Genomic DNA, 25,083 nt, shown 5'->3' on the forward strand with positions numbered 1-25,083 from the left:
TTCTCCGTCAATCGTGTTAGATATCAAGTGATGGACTCCCCAGCGAGTCAGCTCATCATCCACCATGCAGAAAGGACGCAACGGATGTTAGCCCATGATCAGACACCATCGATGCGGTGCGATCTTCCGCGATCTTCCCGCAGACGTTCCCATCAACCGCCTCCACATCACACATCAATCACCATGCTGAAAAAGAAAACAGAATAAAATGCTTCGGAATGGACAAAGATTGGGCACTCTGAAGTTTGTCCATTCCGATGATCCATTCCACCGAATAGATAGCTTTCAGCAATTGTCCCATTGAAAGGGGGAGTTGAACCTACACCCTATTCACATTCCCTTGCTAAAGGTTGTGCGATTTTATCGCCAAATTTCACAATGAACAGTTCAGGGGTTAAATTGGACATTACAACCCCCAATTCTCCCTGATAATCGGCATCGATGACTGCCGCAAGTATGGTTACCCCTTTACGTGACAATCCAGACCCAGGTAAAATGTGCCCGTAGTGTCCCTTGGGACGTCTAAGTCCTAGTCCAGTTGAAACTACTTTAGGTATCGCGGGAATTAAAGTGCTCGTTTTAAGGGCTCGTAAATCAAGACCAGCCGAACCTGGCGTAGCTCGAACAGGTAATTCGGCGGTTTCCGCGATCTTAGAAATTAGTGTGGCCTCCGCCCCTGTGTCCACCAGAGCTTGGACTTTTCCGAATTCTTCCAACGAATCTTCATTTTCACATGAGGTCGCGTGTCATGACCTGACCAATTGGAATGATGAGCTCTGATGGAAAAAGGTGGGGCTTGGCCTCCATCCTATTCCAAATCCAAGAGGCTAGGATAGAGGGAAGAAACCTTCTCCCCCCTTTGTTCCTTTCTCTTCTGTCGATGTTGTTTGTCCTTGGTTCGCTTGCTCTTTTTCACTGACCGCACCCTTGTTGATTCGTCCTCCTCAGAAGTAGAGGAGGAGTCTTCCGACTCTAGGGGTGGAGGGGGTGGAGCTGTCGGAACTGCTCGCCCCTCCTCTCTTAAAACCGACCGCAGGACCTCCTCCATTTCCTTCAGTGATGTTCCGAAGGATGCTTCTAAACAACTGACCTTAATCCCCTTTTTCTTGCACCGTTTTCTCAGTTCCGGAGTGGGGAGACCGTCTATCTCTCTAAACGGCACTCCCGCCTTCAAAAGAGCGTTCCACAAGTCTCTCCTAGACGGCCCTCCGGCCGCTGGAGAGCCTCGATAGTCTCGCCTGGGAGGAGGAGGAGGACTAGTTGACTGGCGAGGAGCCTCCTTCCGGATGACCTCCCAGTTCCCTAAACTCCCTAATTCGGACATCATACTTGACACTTCACCAAGCGTTTGATTCGGATTTCCTACCATCAGGGTTAAAACCAGTGACTTATAAGCCGGTGGCGCAGTTTTGATCATAGCATCACGCACCGACTTCGGGACCGGGATATCTTGAACTATCTCCACCTCCCCATTCCTCAAAGCCTCGCGAACGCACATGCGCAACATGCGCTGTTTCCCTTCCCTTATGGTCTGCCACTCCCGGTCAAGAGGGGGCCAATCCGACGGAGAGGGATAGCGCGTCGACACGGCTTGAGCATACACGTTTCCCACAGTACGAACCTCGTCTCCCAGTGCACGAACATACAACCGAAATTCGGAATTCACCACGGGATCGCGGGACATTCCAGAAAATCGATGTCCGTCTTGCGTGTCAATCTCAGCCTGCCATGCTCCTTCTTCCAATAATCTAACAATCCACAAGTCCAAAGGTTCGTCAGGTTTTTGACGAAATTTCGAACTCAGATGAATCACCTCTTCAGAAGTATAATCTTCTATAGACTTATATACCTCAGGAGCAGGCTGTTCACGTTGTCTTTCCTGATAAATAGGTTGACCATCCCTGTCTAGCAGCGGAACGCCATCCTGATCAACCATTTGCTCGCGAATCGGTGGGAGAATATGTTCCACCTGTCGTCGTCGGGATATGGGACGTTCCTGATAATTCCCATGGCTTTGCGCATTCCAAATATCCCCATCCCACGTTTCGGGATCCCACGAACTGGTTTTCTCTAACGAGGACGCCACAAATGCCCGTACTTTAACGGGATCAGCGCGCCTTCGAGAGAGTTTGCGCTCTCGAGCTGGTAAACGCCCCACGCACTCAACCGCTTGTTCACACATACGGTGTAACCGATCTCGTTGGCATTCTAGCAATTTAATTTTTTCCTCTAAAATGCCTTTTTCACTTTGACAATTGTCCAATTGTACTTTTAGTTGTGACGCCTCTCGTTCAGCGTCCTCTAATTTCTCCGTTTGAATCCTCCACGCCGTAGCGCAGACCCACATGCGTCGTTGGACCCCACCCAACAATGCTTTAGCTGGGATCCCTACGGACGACAATACCTTTTTAACATCGTGCGCAGTACTGTCCCCTAGCGAATCCTTCCATGATTCGGGACGACCACCGCATTCGCGCAAACACGACGCGATTCCGTTCCACGGTTCTTTTTCCCAACCAGGAGTTACTACCGTTCCATCGATAGACTCCTCGGATTCTTCCACAATAAATTTTCGCAGCTTCTTAAACATCGTTCTTCGCAGTTTCTTAAACATCGTTATTCTGTTACGGCTCACTTAGTATTAACAAAATCCCAGTAATACTATCCTAGTAATACTATCCTAGTAATACTATCCTGGCAATACTATCCTGGCAATACTATCCTGCCGACAACGCCAAAATGTTTTACGAAATTTCCGGGTTCGCAGCGAGTCAGTAACAGGCACACTTTTGCAAATAATACAATGTTTAATATAGAAAAAGGAAGAAAACAAGAACAATGACGCCAGCGCTAGATTGCTGCTAAAATCCCCGCGCTACAGTTAAAGCACACAAGAACAGTCAAAACTCTTACCGATTGATAATCGGGCAGAAAGCCTACGCTCAGTAGAGTTGCAGAGGAAAACAGGCGTAGTTGACTCTTGGGTCTCCAGAAATGCTAAAACAGTGTTCAGCGTCTTGCAGCTACAAAAACTTCTACCGGAGAGGAAAATGTCCTCGGCTTATATAGGGATGCATGACATCAGGAATGAGGTCAGAGATGTCAGTCCCTTATGACGAGCCACTCGCCCCTTGTTACAAGAGATGTCCGTCCCTTATCGCAAAAGAGGACGCGCTACTTGCCCCTTGTTACACATGTCTTTGTACTCACGCATCACAGATACGTCAAAGTGGCGAGGAAGCAAAGTCATACATCACAGAGGCGCCAAAGTGGCAAAGCTCTAATACGGTACGGTCACTAAGGGAACTAAGAGAAACAATGCAATAATGCTAATTCAATCCGGGGCATATATTCCGGGTATATTTATCCCATCATTACTCCAGCTCCATAGCATAGCATAGACACCTAAACATCGATATGTACTTGGCTGTAACCTGTCTATTCACTAATGCTGACACATGTCTTTAGTCTACACTAACTGGTGTACAGAAATTCCCACAGCAACACAAAGCAGAGAACTTGACGATAGGCATGTGCCGGTTAACGGTTTCAAGGTTTACCGTGGTATGAAAACATCATGGTTATAAAACCACTAAAATTTTCCGTCATACCGTAGTACGGTATTAGCTGTTTTTTTATGTCCCAAAAATGCAGCAAGAAATTCATTGCTTGGAGTGGTAGCACTCACCCCTCCCCCGTCGTTTGTTGTTCTGTCCTGTCTCTGTCCCTGTGCTGTAGAATAGACACAAAGCTTCTCCCCCCTCAAAAAAGTCGCTTGTATGGGAGTACTTAGGGTACCAAAAAGAAACAGACTGCCGCGGCTTAAAGAAGGAAGGACAGCAGGACCTCCAACATGATTTCACATTTATGTGACCATCCTCCATCACTTAAACATAATTTAGGGTAAGTAAACGCTGTCATGAACGTTTCCCACCAGCTACAAGAGTTCACTCCAGCTGGTTTAGTGTGTTTAGCGATGATAAAACAAATACTATAATGTAAGCGTAACGTAATGAGGCAGATAACGTGGCTAGTTAGCATGCCAAGATGGCTTATTAGTTTCCTCTCTATCATTAGCCTACTTTTGTAAAGTCTTTCTCCATTTTAAACATCTGTTCAAAATAACATATTCATCATACAGCCTGTGGTGTTTTTTTCTCTCTGGCGGCTCTCTGTGTGAAGAGAGGGTGTGTGGGCGTGTGTATGTGTGTGTGTATAATGCGTAAATAATGATACCAGTCATACACACGCGCTCTGCCTCTACAATTTTATTTTAAATATTTCAGTTATTTATTTTTATGTTATTTTATTTATTTTAACATTATATTCATGTTGATGTTGCAATTTGCAAATATGTTGTGAAAAATTCAAAAATCCGGTTCAATGGACCGTTTTTTTTTTTAACCCATGCATACCAAAAAGAACACATTTTAGAGCTATAATTGCAATACCGTGATACCGGGAAACAACAATATTTTTGCTTAAGGTTATCGTACCGGCAAAATTTCATACCGGCACATGCCTACCTGACTAGTGTGAATTCCTCCCTCATGTTTTAGTCAGTTTACTGTTCAAGTCTTAAATGGGAGAATTATTCCACTTTAGGGTGTCATAGTTGATGGGTATTATCTTATATTTTGGGAAGAATCTTGGAATTGCACTTCAAATACATAGTATGTGCTGTTCAATGACAGTCTTGTCCGTCCAACCTTCTAGCCATCTAGTTACTGATGGTGCATCGAACATGAGTGCCTCTAATAGGGAGGTGTAGCTGCACCATGCAGTGTGTATTGCTCATACACTTAATTTCGTTGTGAAAAAGGACCTGGAACTATCCCCATCACTAGCCAGCATTTGCATAAAAGCAAAAAAGCTGATGGTTTATATCAGAAGCCGCACAACTGCCAAAGTGAGACGGGATGGTGGTTGGCTATGGGGCAATTCGGGCTCCACCACCACATATCGTCAAAATCGACACAACGTCTCCCGGGCAGTCAGCTCCCGATGTTCCGGTTCTGGTGGAAACCGGAAAACAGACCGGGGTCCACAAACACACCGGGGCTCCTAACAGTGCTTTCAAAGACTGGGTGACAAGTAACAGGAGGAAGGGTGTAGACATTCCGGCCCCTACCTGGGCGCCCCCGTATGCCCTCATGAGGATGACCACCAGATGGCCAAACGGGAACCCAGATAAGGGTCATCTGGAGGGGGACATGGAATCAGGGAGGCGGGAGAAAAACTGACTGAGCCTGGAATGATGGGACAAAAAAAGGGCAAGAAATCAATATCGCGGTCCCAAAATGAAATAAGGAGTTTGGTAGGCAGGTAGATGAGCATCGGCGAGCCAGGTGCTCCCCGCTGGGTCCATAACTGGTAGCATTATTCTTTCAGGGTGGGGGACTAACAGGCAAGGATCAAAGTGTGGACCCAAGTACACGGAAGTAAGAAAACCAGGCAAATGAGAGGAGGTGCATCCTAATTGCACATTCAATGAGCAAAAAACCTCTTCAGTATCCAAGGTGCAAAATTAAGCAAAGTGTTATATAAACATGTAAACTTGTAAAACCAATGCCGGCAGGAATGGGGCATAGGAACAGAACATGAAATGGCATTGACAAAGACACTGACATCGATAATAATGCAGCAAAGCATGAATAAACACAGGCATCCTAAATACACAGATATGGGGTAACGAGATTATGAGGAACAAGTGGGTAACATGAGGGGCAGCCGATTGGTAAACAGACAACAAACAGGCAACAACAGGTGAAATCAAGAGGTGACCACAAGGGCAAGACATACTGTTGTTCACGCACGCGTTGCTCAGACTGGAAGCCAATATCCGATTTTTGCTCGATCCAGGTTTTTCAGACAACAGACAACAAAAGAGCGACTATTTCTTCTACACGCATGCACAAGTACTGAAATACTTGCGCACAAAAACACACTCACATACACCAATCCCTCCCTTCAGTACACTTCTGTCTTCTTCTTCTATCAGTGCCCCACCCCTCTTCCGGCCATGACCAGGCAGTTTTCCTTCTTGTCGTAACAAAAAATTCCTGCACGTGACCTGTGCGTCGTGTCATATCACTGCTATGTTGTATGATATACAGCAGGGGTCGGCAACCTATTACACGCATGTCAGCACTGGCACGCGACAGGTTAACCAATGACACGCGAGGGCATGGCAAAAAAAAAAAAAGCACCTTTTTACCTGAAATTAAGACATTTTCAGTTGTGCCCTGTTACTTAGGGGCTTTACAGAAGCTCCCACCTGCTCTGCCTATGGTGCAATATGCAAGCAATAATGGATTTTGAGCACACCTCCAGCTCAATTTGTCGACTCCTGCGTTCGTCGTTTTTTTTTTCTCTGCGCGCTCAATTCAGCACAGGCTACTAACGCGTCACAAATCCAACCAATCAGAGAGCTGGCGGAAGTACACTGTGTTACCAATCTGCACTTTTGATAATTGTGGTGCTTACATAGCCTGGTAGACCAGACTCACCGCTGTTCCAGCTACTCTCACAGTGTTTCAAAAATACAGAGAGAACAGTCTGGCCGGCCCAGGCAAGTGTCTCCGCACCGTAGTGTGGAGTGGACCGCCGATTAAAGTGGCTCGTTTTCGTCAATTCGTCCGGTGCTTACTTCGGAGAGGTGGCGATGTGTATAAAAACACAGTGACGCGTTGGATGGCTTTTTGCTAGAGACTTTTATTAACAAAACAAAAACCAGCGGGGGACACAGCTACTTTTCACAGCGCTCTCCGCGCAACTCTCAACACTGTGCTTAGCTTTCTCTCTTTTCCTCGCCCAAACACCCACTTCTTCTGCGCTTAACTAGTAACCCATTCATATTGTAGGGGACAGCGGCCCCTTGGGGATGCCGGTAACAACTGGTTGGCTTGGCTGGTTACTTCCGCTAGCTCTGTTTGTGCGTCGCACAAGTGTCAAACGCCACTACGAGACAAAACATGAACATTCATGAAAAACAGGGCCAGGGATCACATTCAGGTAGGCATCTTTCATATTTGTAATATAAGATCTAAAATTGTGTATAGAATTCACTGTTTTAAGTTAATAGTGAACAAGACAAAATGTAAGAGTCGGCTGTTCTGACTTTGAAGGTTAAAACAGCCCGCTCTGTACTGTGTAAGAGACCTGCACTGAGAATCACACCTGTTCCCCTTTTCCTGCTGGGGTGGGTGAGTGTGTGTGTGTGTGTGTGGTGGTGGTGGTGGTGGGGGGGGGGGGGTGTAATATGTTTACAAAAGATGCTGCTGCTGTAAAGCTGCTATTACTGTGTTACGCTGTAAAGCTGTTATTACTGTGTTACTTATTTTCAAGTTTTGATATTTTATACAATATACATTTATTTTTTTAGTTAATTGATGAATAAGAATGGTAGTTATTTAATTTCAATGCATGTCCATGTTGTTTTGTTTGGAGTAAAATTACAGCTCTGTTGGATATAAAAATTCGGATTTGAGTTATTAATCTTGGTGTGGCACACTGATTGACAAGAAAATTTGAAAGTGGCACTCCACACCAAAATGGTTGCTGACCCCCGATATACAGTAATTTGTGTACAGTAAATTGTAACTTGCTTGTAACTTGCGCTGTAATTTCTGAGGGAGAGAGAAGTCGATCTGCAGCAGTCCGATGCGTAGTCATTGAACGCAATTTTGTTGTCATCTGGACTTGTACAGTGTGTCAATGAGTATTAAAGCTATCTGTATCTGTACAATATCGTAGCGTCTGCTACTTTGGACCAGTTCTGGCCCAAAACTGCTGAACTGGCAAGTGACTCCCGACTGAGTTTGGGCAATTGTTCAAAAAGATAGCGGGGCGGATCCGTTTTACGAACTTGGGCCGAAATTTGCAGTCCATCTGGCCCAGGTCTGCTTCAGTTATATTTTGCTATCCTTGGTAGGCTTGTTTACTAGCCTGTCACATCACAAATAGAAAATATAACTAATCTAAGACGTCAAGACCCCAGCACTGAAAGTCCCAAAAAAACGCCACAATCTTTCTATAAAAAAAGTAAGATGTACTTACGTTTGGTCATGGAAGCACACGAAGGAAAGTTCTCCTCACACACACACCTAGCATTTGGCTGCGGTCAATTTGAAGGCACGCCGCTCTCTCAACGTTGAGCATTTACAGTATTTACATCGTATTCATGTTACACATGTATGTTTCTGAAGGAAGTTTTTTTTTTTTTTGTCACCTCTGGATAATATTGAGAATCCAACTGAATGTAAAAGAGGTAGCGGGAGAGGGAGAGCGGTAGCGTTTCGCCTTGATTATAATAATGGTTAAATAAGATTGACATACCGCTCGCCTACATACTGCAACCCTCTCTGTCTGCTTCTAGATGAAATTCATTTAAAAAAAAAACCAAAACAAACAAAAAACATTTAATTAACAGATAAACAGGTCTATTGCCAGCTGTTGTAGTGCTGAATGCAGCCTTTGGCACAAACCTAAGAACCAAACAAACCATGACACAGGCAATGTTTATATCATACACACTAACACTTATTTCAGCTAGACAATGTCAAACCATATTCTGCACTTTACAACAGCGTGGCTTTCTTCATAAAAGCGTGGATGTACTAGATTGGCCTTACTACAATCCAGACCTGTCCCCAATGGAAAATCTGCGGTGCGTTATGATGCGAAAAATATGACAATGGAGGCCGCACACTACTGAATATCTGAAGCTGTACAGCAAGCAAGGATGGGCAAGATTTCCATCTTTAAAAATCAACAAATAATGTCCTCAGTTCCCAAAAGTTTACTGAATGTTGTTAATAGAAAATGTGATGTAACACACCAGTAAGCATGACTCTGTCCCAGCTTTTTTGGAAAGAATGGCAGCCATGATACTTTAAGTGAGTGGTTATTTGCTAAAAAATAATTAGATTTATCATTTTGAACATTATATATCTGTTTTTTTATTGTTTAACACAACCTTCCAACTTCATTGGAAATAGGGTTTCAAAAATGCTATTTTAAACTTTTCAATAAAGCGGTCAAATATTCACTTAGTCACCTGCTGCTACAAAACAGTACTCACAGGAAAGGTCTCTCTTTATGGTGTTCTTTTGCCGTCGAATTGGAAATTCCTCAATCTTCAGTTCACCTTCATCTGAGACATATTCATACTCATCTCTAACTGGCTTGGGTTTATCCTCTTTTAAGTTTTGCGTTGTCCCAAAAATACTTGTGTCAGTCTTCATTTTTGATGTCTTTGAGCTAAACAGGAAACCAAAGTACAAAGAGAGGCTGTTTAGCTAGACGCTTGGTGTATGGATTAAAAGAGTTTGAACAACTCTTTTCATACAGGAAAGCCAAATTCACATAAATATATCAACATTGATCTCGCCATGCCATTTTGCGTACAACTACATATATTCATTCATTCATTCATTTTCCATGCCGCTTTTTCCTCACGAGGGTCGTGGAGGTGCTGGAGGCTATCCCAGCTAACTACGGGCAGTAGGCAGGGGACACCCTGAACTGGTTGCCAGCCAATTGCAGGGCCCAAGGAGACATACAACCATTCACGCACACACTCCTACCTGCGGACAATTAGAGTGTTCAATCAGCCTACCATGCATGTTTTTGGGATGTGGGAGGACACCGGAGTTCCTATGGAGGTAGATGTGTCTTTATTATTCAATCAAAAAAAAAGATGCTTCAATCAAATAAAAAGTTGCTTCAATCAAAAAAAAAAAATATATATATATTCAATCGAAGAAAAAGTCACTTTAATCCCAAAAAATGTGTTTAAATGCAAAAATAAATTTGAAACTCAAAAAAATATATTTGATAACTATTTTTTTTTTTTTGTTTTTTTTTTTTGATTTGAGTCAAGTTTTTTTTTATTGAAACAACATTTTTGATTGAAGTCATAATTTTGCGTTTGGACCACATTTTGGCTAGGACATTTGTGTCTTTATTATGCAATCAAAAAATAAGTTGCTTCAAACAAAAAAATATATATTTTCAAAAGAAAAATCATTTCAATCAAAAATTAAAAAAATTCAGTCATAGAAAAAAAGGTTTGAATGTGAAAAAATATTTGAGACTCAGAAATACGCATTTGAACACTTTATTTTTCATTCAAACTGTTTTCTTTGATTGAAGCAATCCTTTTTGTGTTTGAGCCATATTAGGGTTAGGACATTTGTGTCTAAATCATTCAATCGCAATAAAAGTTGCTTTAATCAAAAAAACTATTTTTAATCAAAGAAAAAAATCATTTGCAAAAATATATATTTTTTGAAAATATATTTTTTTATTTGAAATATATATATATATAAGTGTCATTTTTATTGAAAAGCAAGAAGTTTTAAACTTTTTTTTCTTAGAGTGGAAAAAGTTTTGAAGGCACTTTTTTTCGATTGAATCATTTTGACACAACAAATTCTTCAACGCTAGTTCCGGTGTGTTTGAGTGGCAGGTGACTCCACCAATGGCATAAAAGTATGAAGCAAGAATAACGGCCACCAGGGCTGCATCCAGCCATCGGCGACTTCCAAGTCGAATCCAAGCCGAATATAAGACACCGATACGGGGGTGTTACATCCGCATTTCACCGGAGTACCCGCGACGGTACATTGCCCTGTCGCGGCACACTGGTCGGACCCTGATATCAACCCCCAGGCCCGCGAATGACACGACACTCATTGAAAGCTGGAGCGACGGGGCTTCCGGTGTGGATGCCGGTGACTCGCCAGTAGTCCACTCGCTTACTTGGCAGGCTAGTGTCAGGCCACTCGCCGACCACTCCCGTAACGGCGCGTCGCGGACACTCCGGTTGGAACCAATTGCCAATCGTCACGTCAGGGCAGCGGGTTAAGTTCGCCGTGTTGAATCACATTAAGCAGCAGGGCACCGTACTCCGGTGAAATGCCGATGTCACACCCCCGTACCGGTGCCCTTAAATTCGGCTTGGACTCCAGTAGAGTCCGATGGCTGGATGGAGCCCTGATGGCCATTATTCTTGCTTCATACTTTAATGCCATTGGGGGAGTCACCTGCCACTCAAACACACCGGAACTAGCGTTGAAGTTGAATCTTTGTGTCAAAATGATTCAATCGCAAAAAGTACCTTCAAAACTTTTTCCACTTCAAAAAAAAAGTGCGTTCAAAAGTTTTTCCACTAAAAAAAAAAAAAAAGTTTAAAACTTTTTGCTTTGCAAAAAAAACCCTAATATGGCTCAAACACAAAAAGGATTGCTTCAATGAAAGAAAACAGTTTGAATGAAAAATAAAGTGTTCAAATGCAAATTTCTGAGTCCCAAATATTTTTTCACATTCAAACCTTTTTTTCTACGATTGAATTTTTAAAATTTTTGATTGAAGTGATTTTTCTTTTGAAAATATATATATTTTTTGTTTGAAGCAACTTATTTTTTGATTGCATAATAAAGACACAAATGTCCTAGCCAAAATGTGGTCCAAACGCAAAATTGCATGACTTCAATCAAAAATGTTGTTTCAATCAAAAAAAAAAAAAAACTTGACTCAAATCAAAAAAAAAATTTTCAATCAAAGAAATGAAGTTTTCAAATATATTTTTTGGAGTTTCAAATTTGTTTTTGCATTCAAACACGTTTTTTTTTTTATTGAAGTGACTTTCTCTTCGATTGAAAATATATATTTTGATTGAAGCAACTTTTTATTTGATTGAATAAAAAAGACACAAATCTACCTCCATAGGTTCCCGGAGGTCGAAGGCCGGGATTGAGCCTTTGATCACAGAACTGTGAGGCGGACGTGCTAACCACTCAGCCACCGTGCCGCCATTACACATACATATTTTTAAAATACATTCAGGCTGAGCACATCAATAGTTTAAACAGGCTAGAATTACATTCCATTTGCAAGTCAGTCAAAATCAAAAGAATATCATGATTCATGTTAATGTTTAAGAAAACAGCTACATATAAAGAATCATTTTTCCTTCATACATGGACGCTACATCCCCGCTGTTTCACTTAGGTTCACAAAATTTATCTTGTAACAATACTCTAAGGCAGGGGTATAAAACAATATCTGGTTCGAGGGTCACATTCACGGCCATTAGAGCTGAAGTGGGCTGGACCAGTATATATATATATATATATATATATATATATATATATATATACTGTATTCTCAAAAGTTATTTAAAAGACTCACACATATCCATCACTGTTAAAATTGTGCAATAAAAATAGTTTTTGTTGCAGTTTGCCCCTCCAGTGTTTAACTCGATGACATTAAAAGGGAAGAATTCCAGCAGAGGGCAGTCAGTGGTAATTAGTAGTCAAGACTTGTTAACTTTATGGCGTGAAGAGTTAGAATAGATAATTTAAAGGGGGTCAGTGGAGGAAGTGATCATACAATTGTTTTACCTATCACCCCTACGGTTGCCCCGAAGTGCAAACACAACGGCAAATTCAAAAACATAACGGCAACCCCCCCCCCTCCCAAAAAAAAGCGGCAAATTCAAAAACGGCATATCAAAAAACACAACGGAAAATCACTTAACAAACGACAAATTAAACACAACAGCAAACACATCACAAAAAACAAATTAAAAAACGTAACGACAAATCGGAAAGCACAACGGCAAATCAAAAAACAATATTACATTAAGAAACTGGAAAAGGTAGGTGCCAGTCAAAAAGTACACTCATCGTTGATTGGACAAACCTACCGGAAAGGGTAAGTACTGATAAACTAGTATGTTATTCTGCTTCTTGAAAATGAGCATTACCGAAGACGCAAAGGTGGCTTCTGCTATAAACTAATATTTTTACTTGGGACATACTGTACGTATGAATTAAAATATTGAAGTATGACTTCATACGTATGTTCCGAATAAAAATAATTATTTATATGAATGAATATTATATTGTTGAGACACTTGGAGTACCACAGGTGCTGCGATGGGATGGTGTGTCAGCGCGACTTTCCTATTGGTGCGTTCGATGTGGCAACACGACGCTCCGATCAGTTGGATTCGCAGGCACATAAACGTGTGGGTTAACTGACAACATGATTGTAAATAGCGTAGCTTAACAGAAATAATATGCTTCCCTGAATCAAATACAAGAGTCAAACTCACTTTTCACACATGCTTTATTTACACTGCACTTACCCGTGTCAATGGAAGCGTTGCGTTGCCACATCGAACGCACCAAAGGGAAAGTCATGCTGACACACCATTGCAGTGCCAGCGGTACTCATACTGATGCTACAATAAAGTATTCATTCATATAAATGAATATCTTTTATTCGGGACATGCCTATGAAGTAATATTTTACTTCAAACATACGTGGCGAATAAAAATATTTATTAATAGCGGCAGCCACGTTCGTGTCTTTGGTAATGCTCGTTTTCAAGTACCACGACAGAAGCGGAAAAACTTCCAAGTTCTTCAGTACAGTACATACTAACCTTAACAGTAGATTTGTCCAATTAGCGATGAGTGTACATTTTGACTGATATTCACCTTTTCCGGTTCCTTAATGTAATTTAGTTTTTTTATTTGCCATTGTGTTTTCTGATTTGCCATTGTTTTTTAATTTGCCATTGTGTTTTCTGATTTGTCGCTGTATTTTTTTATTTGCCGTTGTTTTTGCATTTTCCATTTTGTTTTTTGATTTGCCGTTGTGTTTTTTGATTTGTCATTTTGCTTTTTTGATTTGCTGTTTTGTTTTTTAATTTGCTATTTTCATTTTTTAATTTGCCGTTGTGTTTTGAGCTTCAGGGCTACCATACACACCCTATAGTTGGCCTTGTATTGTTCTTCTGTAGCAGCAAATAGCATTGGTAGGTACCCTATTCAGTGATAAAATCGCCAAAGTATTTGATGAAGTCTGACAAAACGGCTTGCAAACTTTGCCACTCTTTTAAAATATCCAACAAATCTATGGAACACGGATGCCAGATTAAGCAGCTTCCAACCCTATTGGGTTATTTTCTAGCATTATATCAAGACTCTGGGAGTAATAGAAATTAATTAGGTGAGTTGATCCAATTTGGGCTGCTTCAGACAAAATTATGCTGCCCCTAAGAAATATCAATTAGCATTGACATGCCAAAGTAAGGAAAATATATATTAAAAAATCATATAGGAAGGGAGAAATACAGTATTGATTGGTTTTAACCAGTGATGTTTTGGCAGCTCTTTTAATTTTAGTCTTAATCATATTGTAGTCATTTCAAGAATACTCCTCTCCAGGCTTGCTTGTATTGAAACACATGGTAAGATTTGTTTTCTTATTTTGGTAAGAGAGAATGTGCAATGTTGCTTTAGCCTTAAAAGGTCTGTGCTGAGTAGTCATGACACTAAATGTGACTCTGTAAGCATAGCATTTGCGTTAGTATTTAGCATTGTGAGCATCATCTTAAACCAGACATGTCCAAAGTTCGGCCCGGGGGCCAAATGCGGCCTGTGGTCAAATTTTATCCGGCCCCCAGCCTCTGTCATAAGATCAATAACATCTGGCCCGCACACAGACTTAATAAATTGGTCAGCAGTACCACCACCAGCATATGAAGTAGCTTACACCCTAAATGCTCCTCCTCATTTACCCAATAAAAGGCAGCAGCACTCAAAGCAACATTACCCCGTGTGACCCTTTACTCCCAATTTTCTAAAATGGCGACAATCAACCAAAAAAGTTGACTGCGACGGCCGACGCTTCAAGGATAGGTGAAAATTGGACTATTTCTTCACTAAAATACACAACAACCATGTCTGCCTCATTTGCAAAGAGACAGTCGTTGTTTTTAAAGAGTTCAATGTGAGGCGATATTACCAAACAAGACACGCTGACCTGTACGACAAGATTACAGGCAGCGAGAAATTGAAGCAACTTGAAGCTAGTTTAATTTCACAGGAGTAGTATTTCGCTAGAGCCTTAGAGTCGAAAGAGAACGCCACAAGGCTAGTTGCGAGATTGTTGAAATTATTACCGTATTGGCCCGAATATAAGACGGCCCTGATTATAAGACAACCCCCTCTTTTTCAAGACTCAAGTTTGAATAAAAGACTTTTTGAAAAACAAATTAATTTTTATACAGAAAATAATTACAGTGATGAATGATTATAACAGTACATTTGAGAGAAAAAGCATGTTATTCTGCCTCATTCAAATCTTAATATCAGAACATTTAAATATGTAAACGAAAGTGCAATCACATTCGTAAATGAATGGCTTCTGGTTTTTGAAATAAACCAATCTATTGTGATTAAACAACAAAATTGCAATAACTGCATTACCCATCAAAGTGAAGTCTAACTAACTGTAGTCTTGAAACAAATCTGAAAGGAAAAATATTGCAAAAAAAAATAATGCAAACTGGTTAAACTTGAGAGTAGCTGAGATCTGTCATGACAGAACATTGCTTCAATGATATCTGGCGCCATCTAGCATCGTGAACGGGCATAACGTCTAGACCACGAATATAAGACAACCCCCACTTTTTCAGTCTTATTTCCATGCAAAAAACACCGTCCTATATTAGGGCCAATACTGTAATTAAAAAAGGTAATGAGGCAAATGTGACACACAGAATGGCTTGCTAAAATTTGCTTAAATATATTGTTCTATGTAAAGGTTGTCAACCAAGGTTGGCCCCCCACATTTTTACCACACCAAATCTGGCCCCCTTTGCAAAAAGTTTGGACATCCCTGTCTTAAACTCTTGGACGTTTTTTTTCCCTCTACATACACTTCGTGGCGTCCAAATGGATATAATTAATTCAAAATAATGTACTGTTTTCTTGCTGAGCGTGTATTATCATCTTAAGATGGAATTGTCCTAGTAGATGCTGCAATATATGCTCGCCTGTCAACGTTCATTCAAAATTGTTTATCTATTTTAAAACTTTTTAATCTTACATAAGAAAACATTTTGAGTAATCTTTGACAAAAACTAGATGGAGATGAACCCATTATGAAATGACTAAAGTACAACTATGACTAAGTAAGTAAGTCAAGTAGTAATTATTTTCTTCCAAAAGACTACGACTAAGACGAACATTAAAAGGGCTGCCAAAAAAAACCCTGTTTTGTACGTACCCCAAGATTTTCTGGGCCAGTGTAAAGCTGAATTTATTGCCAAAAACTGACGTTCTGTCAAATTTGCAGTCCTCTTCCATTTTTAGCAGGGAGTCTGGTCTACTATTCTATAAGGCAAGAAAAGAAATATGTCACATAAGCATACAAATATTGATAATGACAGACAATTAACAAACTGTGTGCTATGATAGGAATATGCAATTAAGGGGAATAGGATAAAACAAAAACTAGTGTGGCCAGGTAGTGGCATAGACTACAAGATACTTGACGAGTCACATGAGGTATTGTCCGCGCACAGGTAGGGGGGCTGTGTGAGTCAACTTCATTTATTAGAAGTCGATGGGGATGATTCTCATACATAATTTTGAACTGAACTGTGAAATTACCTTCAAAATGTACGAAATCTGGACCACATACTAACAACAAGGATTGTCTCAGGACTGATTTGTTCGAGGACTCAAGGTAATTATTATATTTTTCGTACAATGCATGCATTTTGAAACGTCGTGAAAAAAATCAATGGGAGCAATTGGCGTCATTCTTCGACAAATTTATGTATAATAACTGCCCGGTTTTTGCTTGTAACCAAGAACTGAGACTTTTTTTACGTCCATATCTATAAAGAATTTAGTAATTTAAGCATTTATTCACAAGAATTTTGAACGGAAAACGCCATTGTGGGGCAGACTCCTTATCATAACAAAGCTAACAGACTAGTTTAATTCTCCGACAGATTTAAGTTAAAGTGAACTCACGCTGCCCGTTTTTTTCTTTTAACCAAGAATCGAGACTGTTATCCAGCAGTGTCTTACAATTACAAAATGTACTGTGAAAAGTTATTGTTTTCCTCTTCAAGACAGATCTAGTCAATTATTTAGTGTACATATGTAAACATTGTACTTGCATGTTTTTTTTATTGGTATTTTTATTTTAAGTCAAGAAAATGTTCTTGTTATTTTACTTAATCAGAATGTGTACTGTATTTTTGTTTAGTCAAAAGAAAACTCTTTACCACCTTCGACCTGCTTTTAGTCGACTGACGTTAAAAAATGGACCTTGTATGAAGAAATTTGTATTTGAGGACCCCTGCCATAGACTCTTAAATGGGCTGAGGTCAGGACTGATTCAATAAACTGCTGAGAAGCTGGGAAAAGTTACAAAAGTGTATCCAAATTTTAAAACGGACAAAGTACTGTTGTCTCTTTTCGAAGGAATAGCTGCTACGTAAAGATGACTGCAAGATCACAGTGCATACTACCTAATAACGCATAGACAGACTACCATATGGAAGGATCAGGCCAGTAGGTCAGACCCAGACCCCCTACACGACAAAAAATAGTGGAAAATAAATGGAAAAGGAGTCTTGCATGACAGCCAACAGCTTTATTGTCCAATGGGGATAAGTGTGTGTGTACGTGTGTGCGTGTGTGTGTGTGCGTGCGTGCGCGAGAGAGAAATAGTGCATCTGTGAGGGACTGTGTTTGGCAGCTGTTGAGCCAATCAGATTTGTGTATATCTACACATTTCTTTGGCCATTTTGTTTAAATACCTTTTATTTTGTCTCTATATACCGTGTAAAAATGCTGTCTCAAGAGCATGAGAGCGCTACTAGTTCACACTTATGCATGCAAAATTTTATACCATCAAATTAAAATGATCTCCAGTTTTTCGTGGTCTATCGGTGTCAAATAAAAACTAGGTAATGTTGACGACAGCGCTCTATGTGATTAATCACGCCGGCGTGATCATAGTACTTGAAGAGGTTAAAGATTGTGATTGTTGCGCTGCTATATAACCCCTGAATTTTCATAACTGTTGGCAATGTGACAACAGGCCTTCCAATCAAAGTACTGGGTTGCTTATATATAAATGTAATAAACATCAAACATGAAGAGTAGGCATCTGAGTCTCATTTCCACAGATGACAATTTTTGTAATTCATTAAGGATTGCGTATTGTGAAAACGGTGAATGCCCGTCCTGTTATATGTGGGAAGAACTGTAATCGGTGTGCTGATCATTATTTAAAACAACATTTTGTCAACGCTATTGCTTTCAAAGGAGTCAAGATTAGTTATTAAATGCCAATGTTCATTTAAATGTATCCCCATTGAAAAGTAAATGCATTTTTGTGCCAGCACAGACCAGGCTGCATTATTTGAAATTTTGTAGGATGGTCTGCACCTGTTTAGTGTAGGTGGACCAATGCAGCAATGGTACATGCAACTGACAATTTTTCAATGAAGAGAAGGTATAAATTTTGACGCATTGTAGACTGTCGTTAGGCTGACAGATACACAGCCTAGCCATCAAGTGAAGTAGATGTCACTGTGTTTCATTCATGACTATTTGACCAGCGTGCATCGAACGCAGCGGCTCCATTTCACTGCTGAGATGTCCATAAAGTCAAGTGATCAGCCTCATAGGTCTTACGTGCTTCCTCAACCAAATGTGCATCTACCTTTCACTGAGCAAACAAAATCTTCCTGTCAGGTATAGAGGACGAGCTGTGCCAAAAATGTCACTGCTAGATGGGATGGCATTTAGACTGGTTAATGGGTGCAAACATGTGCTGGTGATCACTCCCTTATCTGGTGCATTTGGTCCTCTTTTCAAAGCACAGGTTTGCGCTTGTCCATAAAATTACCGAAATCTGGTCCAAAACACCTCTTTGTCTAGTGCAGGCTAGAGTTCTAGATTTGCAGTTCTAGATCCAAGCTCCATGAATGCATCACGAAGATGGCCCCAAGAGATGAAGCACTTAGTGAATGTCTCAGGCACTGGAAACTGGAAAAATAGGAGTTGGAGGAACCACCATGGGAGGAAAAACCTCTGCATGGGATGTACCACCGACAGATAACTGAAGTGGCAGATCTGAACAAGTCCTACCAATGGTTAGAGAGGGCCGGACTGAAAGATAGCACAAAGGCACTTATCATGGCAGCACAGCAGCAGGCCTTGAGCAGGAGAGCAATAGAGACCCAGATATACCACACCAGACAGGATCCCAGGTGCAGGCTGTGCAAAGAGGCCCCTGAAACAGTGCAGCACATAACAACAGGGTGTAAGATACTGGCAGGAAAAGAATACATGGAACGCCATAACCAAGTAGCCGGTATAGTGTACAGAAACATCCGTGCAGAGTATGGACTGGAGATCCCTAGATCGTAATGGTTCCCCACGGAACACCTCCCAAGGTGGTGGAAAATGAGAGGGCTAAGATCCTGTGGGACTTCCAGATACAGACTGATAAGATGGTTGTGGCCAACCGACCGGACGTCATGTAGTCATCCCCAACGTTGGCAATATCAGGAAAAAGGAACACGAGAAACTAGAGAAATACCAAGGGCTCAAGCAAGAGCTGGAGAAAGGCTGGAAGGTGAAACCAACAGTGGTGCCTGTGATTAAGGCAGCACTGGGAGCAGTGTCCCCCACACTGAAGAAGTGGCTCCAGCAAATACCTGGAAAAACATCAGACATCTCCGTCAAGAAGAGTGCAGTCTAGGAACAGCAAAGATACTGCGCAGGACCCTCAAGGTCTGGTAGAGGAACTGAGCTTGAAGATAAACAGCTACCCACCTTATCAGGGGACGGACGGACGGACGGACGGACGGACGGACGGACGGACGGACGGACGGACGGACGGACAGACAGACAGACAGACAGACAGACAGACAGACAGACAGACAGACAGACAGACAGACAGACAGACAGACAGACAGACAGACAGACAGACAGACAGATAAAGCTGTCATCTTTTGTGTTGTCTGGGGATTTGTACCCCTGCCAGGGTCACACATGGAAAACAGGACGTAGGTGAGGGACCAGACCAAGTAAGGCTCAAAAGAGTGCTCATGGGGAAAATTACAGCGGGTCATTGAGGGGTGTAATTGGGAGGAATCAACCCCAGTCCGATCAGAACCCGAGCAGTTTTGGATTTCTTCACTCCTGACAGATTTTCCACGACAAACACCATGTTCAAGCATAAGGGTGTCCATACATTTGTCCATTTTGCTGCAGCACGGCATGGTGCGGTTGGCAGCTTCCCATGCAGCCTACAACCACTGCTTAAAAAATTGTTGAAGAATTTTCCAGTGGAATTACACCAGACCAGATCCGATGGATTTGGTAAGAGAGATCTGCACAGTGAAATGTGCATTTAGAGACCTTTTCCCCTGAGGGTGATCCAAACCATGCCGGATAAGCAGTCTACATTGTGTCAGATGTCCTCTTTGGGGAGTTGTAAAAGTGAATCTTTCGCTCAAGAATTTTTCTCTTGCAAAAGTTCTGACACTATTGCTGTGCCAGTCCATCTATAGCAGTGTATACTAATATACCAAATTCCAAAAAACGTGAGGTGCAGTCTGCACTGACGCAAAAATGCATACAAGTTGTGTTTTACACCAAAGTGTATGGGAACAGTCAAGGGAAAAAGGCTCTATGCCTTTAACAATGTTCAGTGTAACTCACCGTGATTACCATGAAATAAAAAATCACAATCACTTGGAAATACGCAAAAAAGAGATTTTTTTTTCCTATTATTGCCACAATTTATCAGTTCACTGTTCCAACTTTATAAATAACAACGGGCATGATACTGAGTAATTTTTTTTTACCACTACAAACCTCATTCATGTTATTTTGCTTGTCAAAATGATCTAAAAAATGATTAAAAAAAAAAAAAAAAAAAAAAAATCTCACCTTGTATTTCCATTTTGCTTCAGTCTTGTTTTTATTCTGCTCTCTAATTTCCAACTTTTTCACATCATTTTGCTTTAACGTTTCTTTTTCTGACATCACAATATTCTTCAGACCCTGGAAAAAAAGGGAAGGTATCGGTTTTACTGATATATTATACAACCCCAACCACCACCCCTTGTGATACTTGCGGAATGCAAGATTGCAGGTCATATTCAAAAATTACGGTACACTCGTATAATAGTAAAATGAATTTCTGACAAACAACAGATACAATGGTACCTCAATATACGAAAGCTTCGGTACACGAAAAATTCATTTTAAGTAAAGTTTTTTTTAAAGCTATTTTCGCGTCATATTACGAAAATGTATTCATCACAGATAAGATAATACGTACCGTTATAGATATTTCCCACTCGCAGCATGTAACTACATTGGTCCCTCATTTTCCATCCAAATGAAAATCCGCAAAGTATAGGGGGAGCTTATTTATATCATTTTTTTTTTTTTTTCCCTCCATTTTTAGTGTGTTCAATGTATTTATTTAGGAGTTAACAGCATTGGAAAGAGATACATATAAGACAGGTTTTTTTCCTCCTTTTTTTCCCCAAAGTATTAAAAAAACAACCTTTTATGTACAGTATATGGCGGAAAACACTCAGGTGACTTGAAGTTCCGCTGTGAGATCCCCAATTTGGCCAACTTTCAAAATTGTCTGATATGCATGTGTGATACATCATTGGAAAGCCTAAAATCTCAATTTTCTGGGGTAAGAACAATTTTGAACAGGATGGCATTTAAAAAAAAAAAAAAAAAAAAAAAAAAAAGTTTTTTTAAACAGCAAAACCCTATCTCGAGGTGAGATCACGCCAAAGCAGAATTACAGACGCCATGACTTTAACGAGATATTATCTCATACTTACCATGTTTCGATCCAAAAACTCCATGTAGCATGTATCACTGAGTGTCAAGACACAGCTGTGAATGGCCACAGCTGGATTTTTGGGGGATTTTATGCGTGAAACATGGTAATATAACAAGGGTCATGATGCAGAAATCGCAGACATCAAGGAGTGGTCGAGATGTTCTTTTTCATATACAGTCGGGAGAACAAGTATTTGATACACTGCCAATGGGTTTTCCCATTGACTGTGTATCAAATACTTGGGGAGAACAAGTATTTGATACATTGCCAATGGGTTTTCCCATTGACTGTGTATCAAATACTTGTTCTCCCCACTGTATTTACCCTTTTAAATGTTTTTTTTTCTCAATTTTTCTTTGGCTCGATTATCTCAAATAATGGGGAAAATGCAACAGTAACAAAAAAAAACAAAAAAAAATACAATTAAGCGATAGTTATGATGTAGATATCCGTGCCTTTTTTACAGACGCCATTTTTTTCATTGTGACGTCATTTGTTTAAAAGTTTAAAATATGAATGTATATATGAAAAAAAAATTTAAATTCGTTTTTTTTCCAAATGAAATAGTGGACTTCAATTAATGATTCTAAGCTAAAAATGACACATTTTGAATAATATAATTAATTACATTTGTTTTATGGCTGGGTTGAAACAAAAGCGGTTGCGCGATGTCTGTAAACAGGTTTCCAGGGTAAAATGGACGAATTAAAAATAGTTGGGGGCTTAATGCGCCACGAATCTGCTATGGCAGCATCTAGACATATTGTTCTATCAAACACAACAGTCCTTTTGTCTTAAAATACAGCAGTTTCTTTTAAAGAGGAGTCCAAGAGCAGTAAATGCCTTTTCAGTCTTGTCTGTTTTCCACTATATGTACATTTATATAAATGTTTGTTAAGCACTGCAAATGTAATAATTATGATATAAATTACATAAATATAAAAGAAAATAACGATTTGTATATTATACACAAATATAAACATTTTTAAATAAAATACTGTATTTTTTTTTCAATTGAAAAAAATCCGAGATGGACTGAGGGCACAAAGTTTGAAGGGCGATATAGTGAGGGATCACTGTATGTTTGACTACAAATGTAAACGAACGAAATATACACACAATGTGCTACACAATGCTCATGTATACGAAACAAACAAACAAAAAAAGAATATAACATACAAGTGATGCTTGCTCACTGTGCTCAAGGCACAACAGCAAGTTGAAATAGCAAGCAATGGCGCCTGAAGCTTAGTTGTCTTACAGCACGATGTGCTTGCGCTGACCCTGAGTAGTCATGTGATAACGTCTGTAGAATGAGCTAGAACCTAAGCGCCACTAGAAGGCGAAAAAAAGCATTACAAATAAAGTCAGGCAGAGGACTCCAAATGTAACATTTTTTTTGTGTTTTTTTTTTTTGTTAAGGAGAGCTTGGAACGAATTAGGCGATTGTAATGTGAAATGCAATTCATGATACCAAAAATCATGATTAGAAAGCCACTTAGGAGCCGAATACATTTTGTATCTTGAGTACCACTGACTTTCTCATCTTTGTAAAAGCACAATTTCATACAGCTTAATAATGTAATGGGAGTGCGTGGAATGTGATGCATATGGACAAAAAACACAATGATCACAGAAATACCTGACAAAAGTAGAAGATAGATGCATTCAAGTATATAGTAATAAAAATCAGTAATTGTTTTTCTTTTGTGGCCCAAATAAAAAGTATATGCTGTAAATATGTCATACTTTAAAAATCTTGCTGGAAACATAGGAATTGATTTACCTTTTGACACACAAAATGGGTCAAAAGTGACCTGGCTAAATTTTCTTTGCAATTAGTTTATTTTAGCATTTGGCATTGAGAGACTCAAAATGTTACAGATGCTATTAGCTAACTGTTGACATATTTTATTTTGTGATCTTTTTTTTTTTTTTTTTTTATGTGCACTTGGAAATATTAGCTTAGATTAGGTTTTGTTTGGTCAAAAGAAAACCTTTCCACTTTCCACCTGCGTTGGACTTGACCGACATTAATAAATGGACCCATGCTTGTATGAAAAAAATAATTGTGGTCCTTCAAGATTTGTATTTGAGGACCCCTGCCCTAGTGCATGGCTGTTAGGACATTTGCTCCTGTAATGGTCATAGCAATGCTAGAGGAAGAACAATGCAAGGAAGATGAGTGGGCAGTATGTCCTGATCCAGTGTAAATTTGTGTTTTGGTTTTAATTACATAATAATATATGTAATTGGTTTTTGTTGGGGTTTTTTTTTTTTTGGGGGGGGGGGTATCGTATCGTGACCTTGGCATATCGAAGGCCATTGTATCGTGAGCACGTAAGTGTATCGACCCATCCTTAATCCAGAATCTGACACTTCTGATGATTATGACCCAGAATATTGGCCACATTTTTGGGTGTGTTTTGGATTCCTTCTCGCCTACATGAAAAAGACTCCTCTGATATCATCAGACTCATCTGTTGAATCCTCTGTAGAGGAAACTATGATCCAGTCCTCCAGGTTGTGGATATACAATCTTACTGAAACGGGACTCCCCCCAATTCATTGCAGGCCAAGAAATCATACTTTCCGAGGTGCCCCCCAGGACCTACCTGTTGACCAAGATCAACAGCTGCTCTACCAAAAAAAAAGCCTAGTTTATCATCATGAGCAGTGTTGTTAATAACGGCGTTACAATATAACGGCGTTACTAACGGCGTTATTTTTTTCAGTAGTGGGTAATCTAATTAATTACTTTTCTCATCTTGGCAACGCCGTTACCGTTACTGAGGACGGAAAGGCATGCGTTACTATGCGTTACTATATTGGTCGAAAAGTCTGAGGGAGACGGACTCACCGAGACGACAGAGCAGCGCAGGAGCGGGGAGGAGGCAAGAAAGTTGTGACGCCAAGCAAAAGCGATGCTAGGTAGCTCCAATAATACACGTTGTAGCCGATAGCCGACAAACTACGCCCGCTTGTTATGGTAGATATGGTAGACATGGTAGATAGCACATGTACTGTATATAGATATAACTAGATGCAAAATGATGGACATGGCTCTAAATGCGTTAGTAGACAGCCGCCATCTTAAAGCAGTAGGCTTTTTAGGACGGCTCTGTTGTAGAGAACCTTCCTAGCGAACCTAAGTAACTTTTTATCTAAAATACTTCTAAATCGGCAAAATCTTGACTTGAATCTATCTTTAAATGATGAAACAGTTTTAAAACTTTCATATTTGAAAGTAGAGAGAAGGGAACTAATGGGAACTAACAAAAAACTTCACATAGTGTGGCCAATGTTTTTTTTTTTTTTTTTTTTGAGGAAAAAAAAAAAAAAGTAATTATCACCAATTACTTTGCCAAG

The 25,083-nt window shown here is 40.2% G+C and overlaps 1 protein-coding gene across 1 annotated transcript in view; it reads right to left on the reverse strand.

Annotated features, from left to right (window-relative positions):
* The window catches only part of LOC130911308 (lysine-specific demethylase phf2-like), a 205,224-nt gene that overhangs the window by 97,084 nt on the left and 83,057 nt on the right, over positions 1-25,083 (reverse strand). The window contains exons 13-15 of the mRNA XM_057829185.1: positions 20,793-20,906; positions 16,093-16,199; positions 9,083-9,261 (exon numbers count right to left, since the gene is read on the reverse strand). Coding sequence (XP_057685168.1) covers positions 9,083-9,261; positions 16,093-16,199; positions 20,793-20,906 — 400 coding nt within the window. The remainder of the gene's footprint in view (positions 1-9,082; positions 9,262-16,092; positions 16,200-20,792; positions 20,907-25,083) is intronic.

This window comes from Corythoichthys intestinalis, unplaced genomic scaffold (genome assembly GCF_030265065.1).
Source record: "Corythoichthys intestinalis isolate RoL2023-P3 unplaced genomic scaffold, ASM3026506v1 HiC_scaffold_26, whole genome shotgun sequence".
NCBI lineage: Eukaryota > Metazoa > Chordata > Actinopteri > Syngnathiformes > Syngnathidae > Corythoichthys > Corythoichthys intestinalis.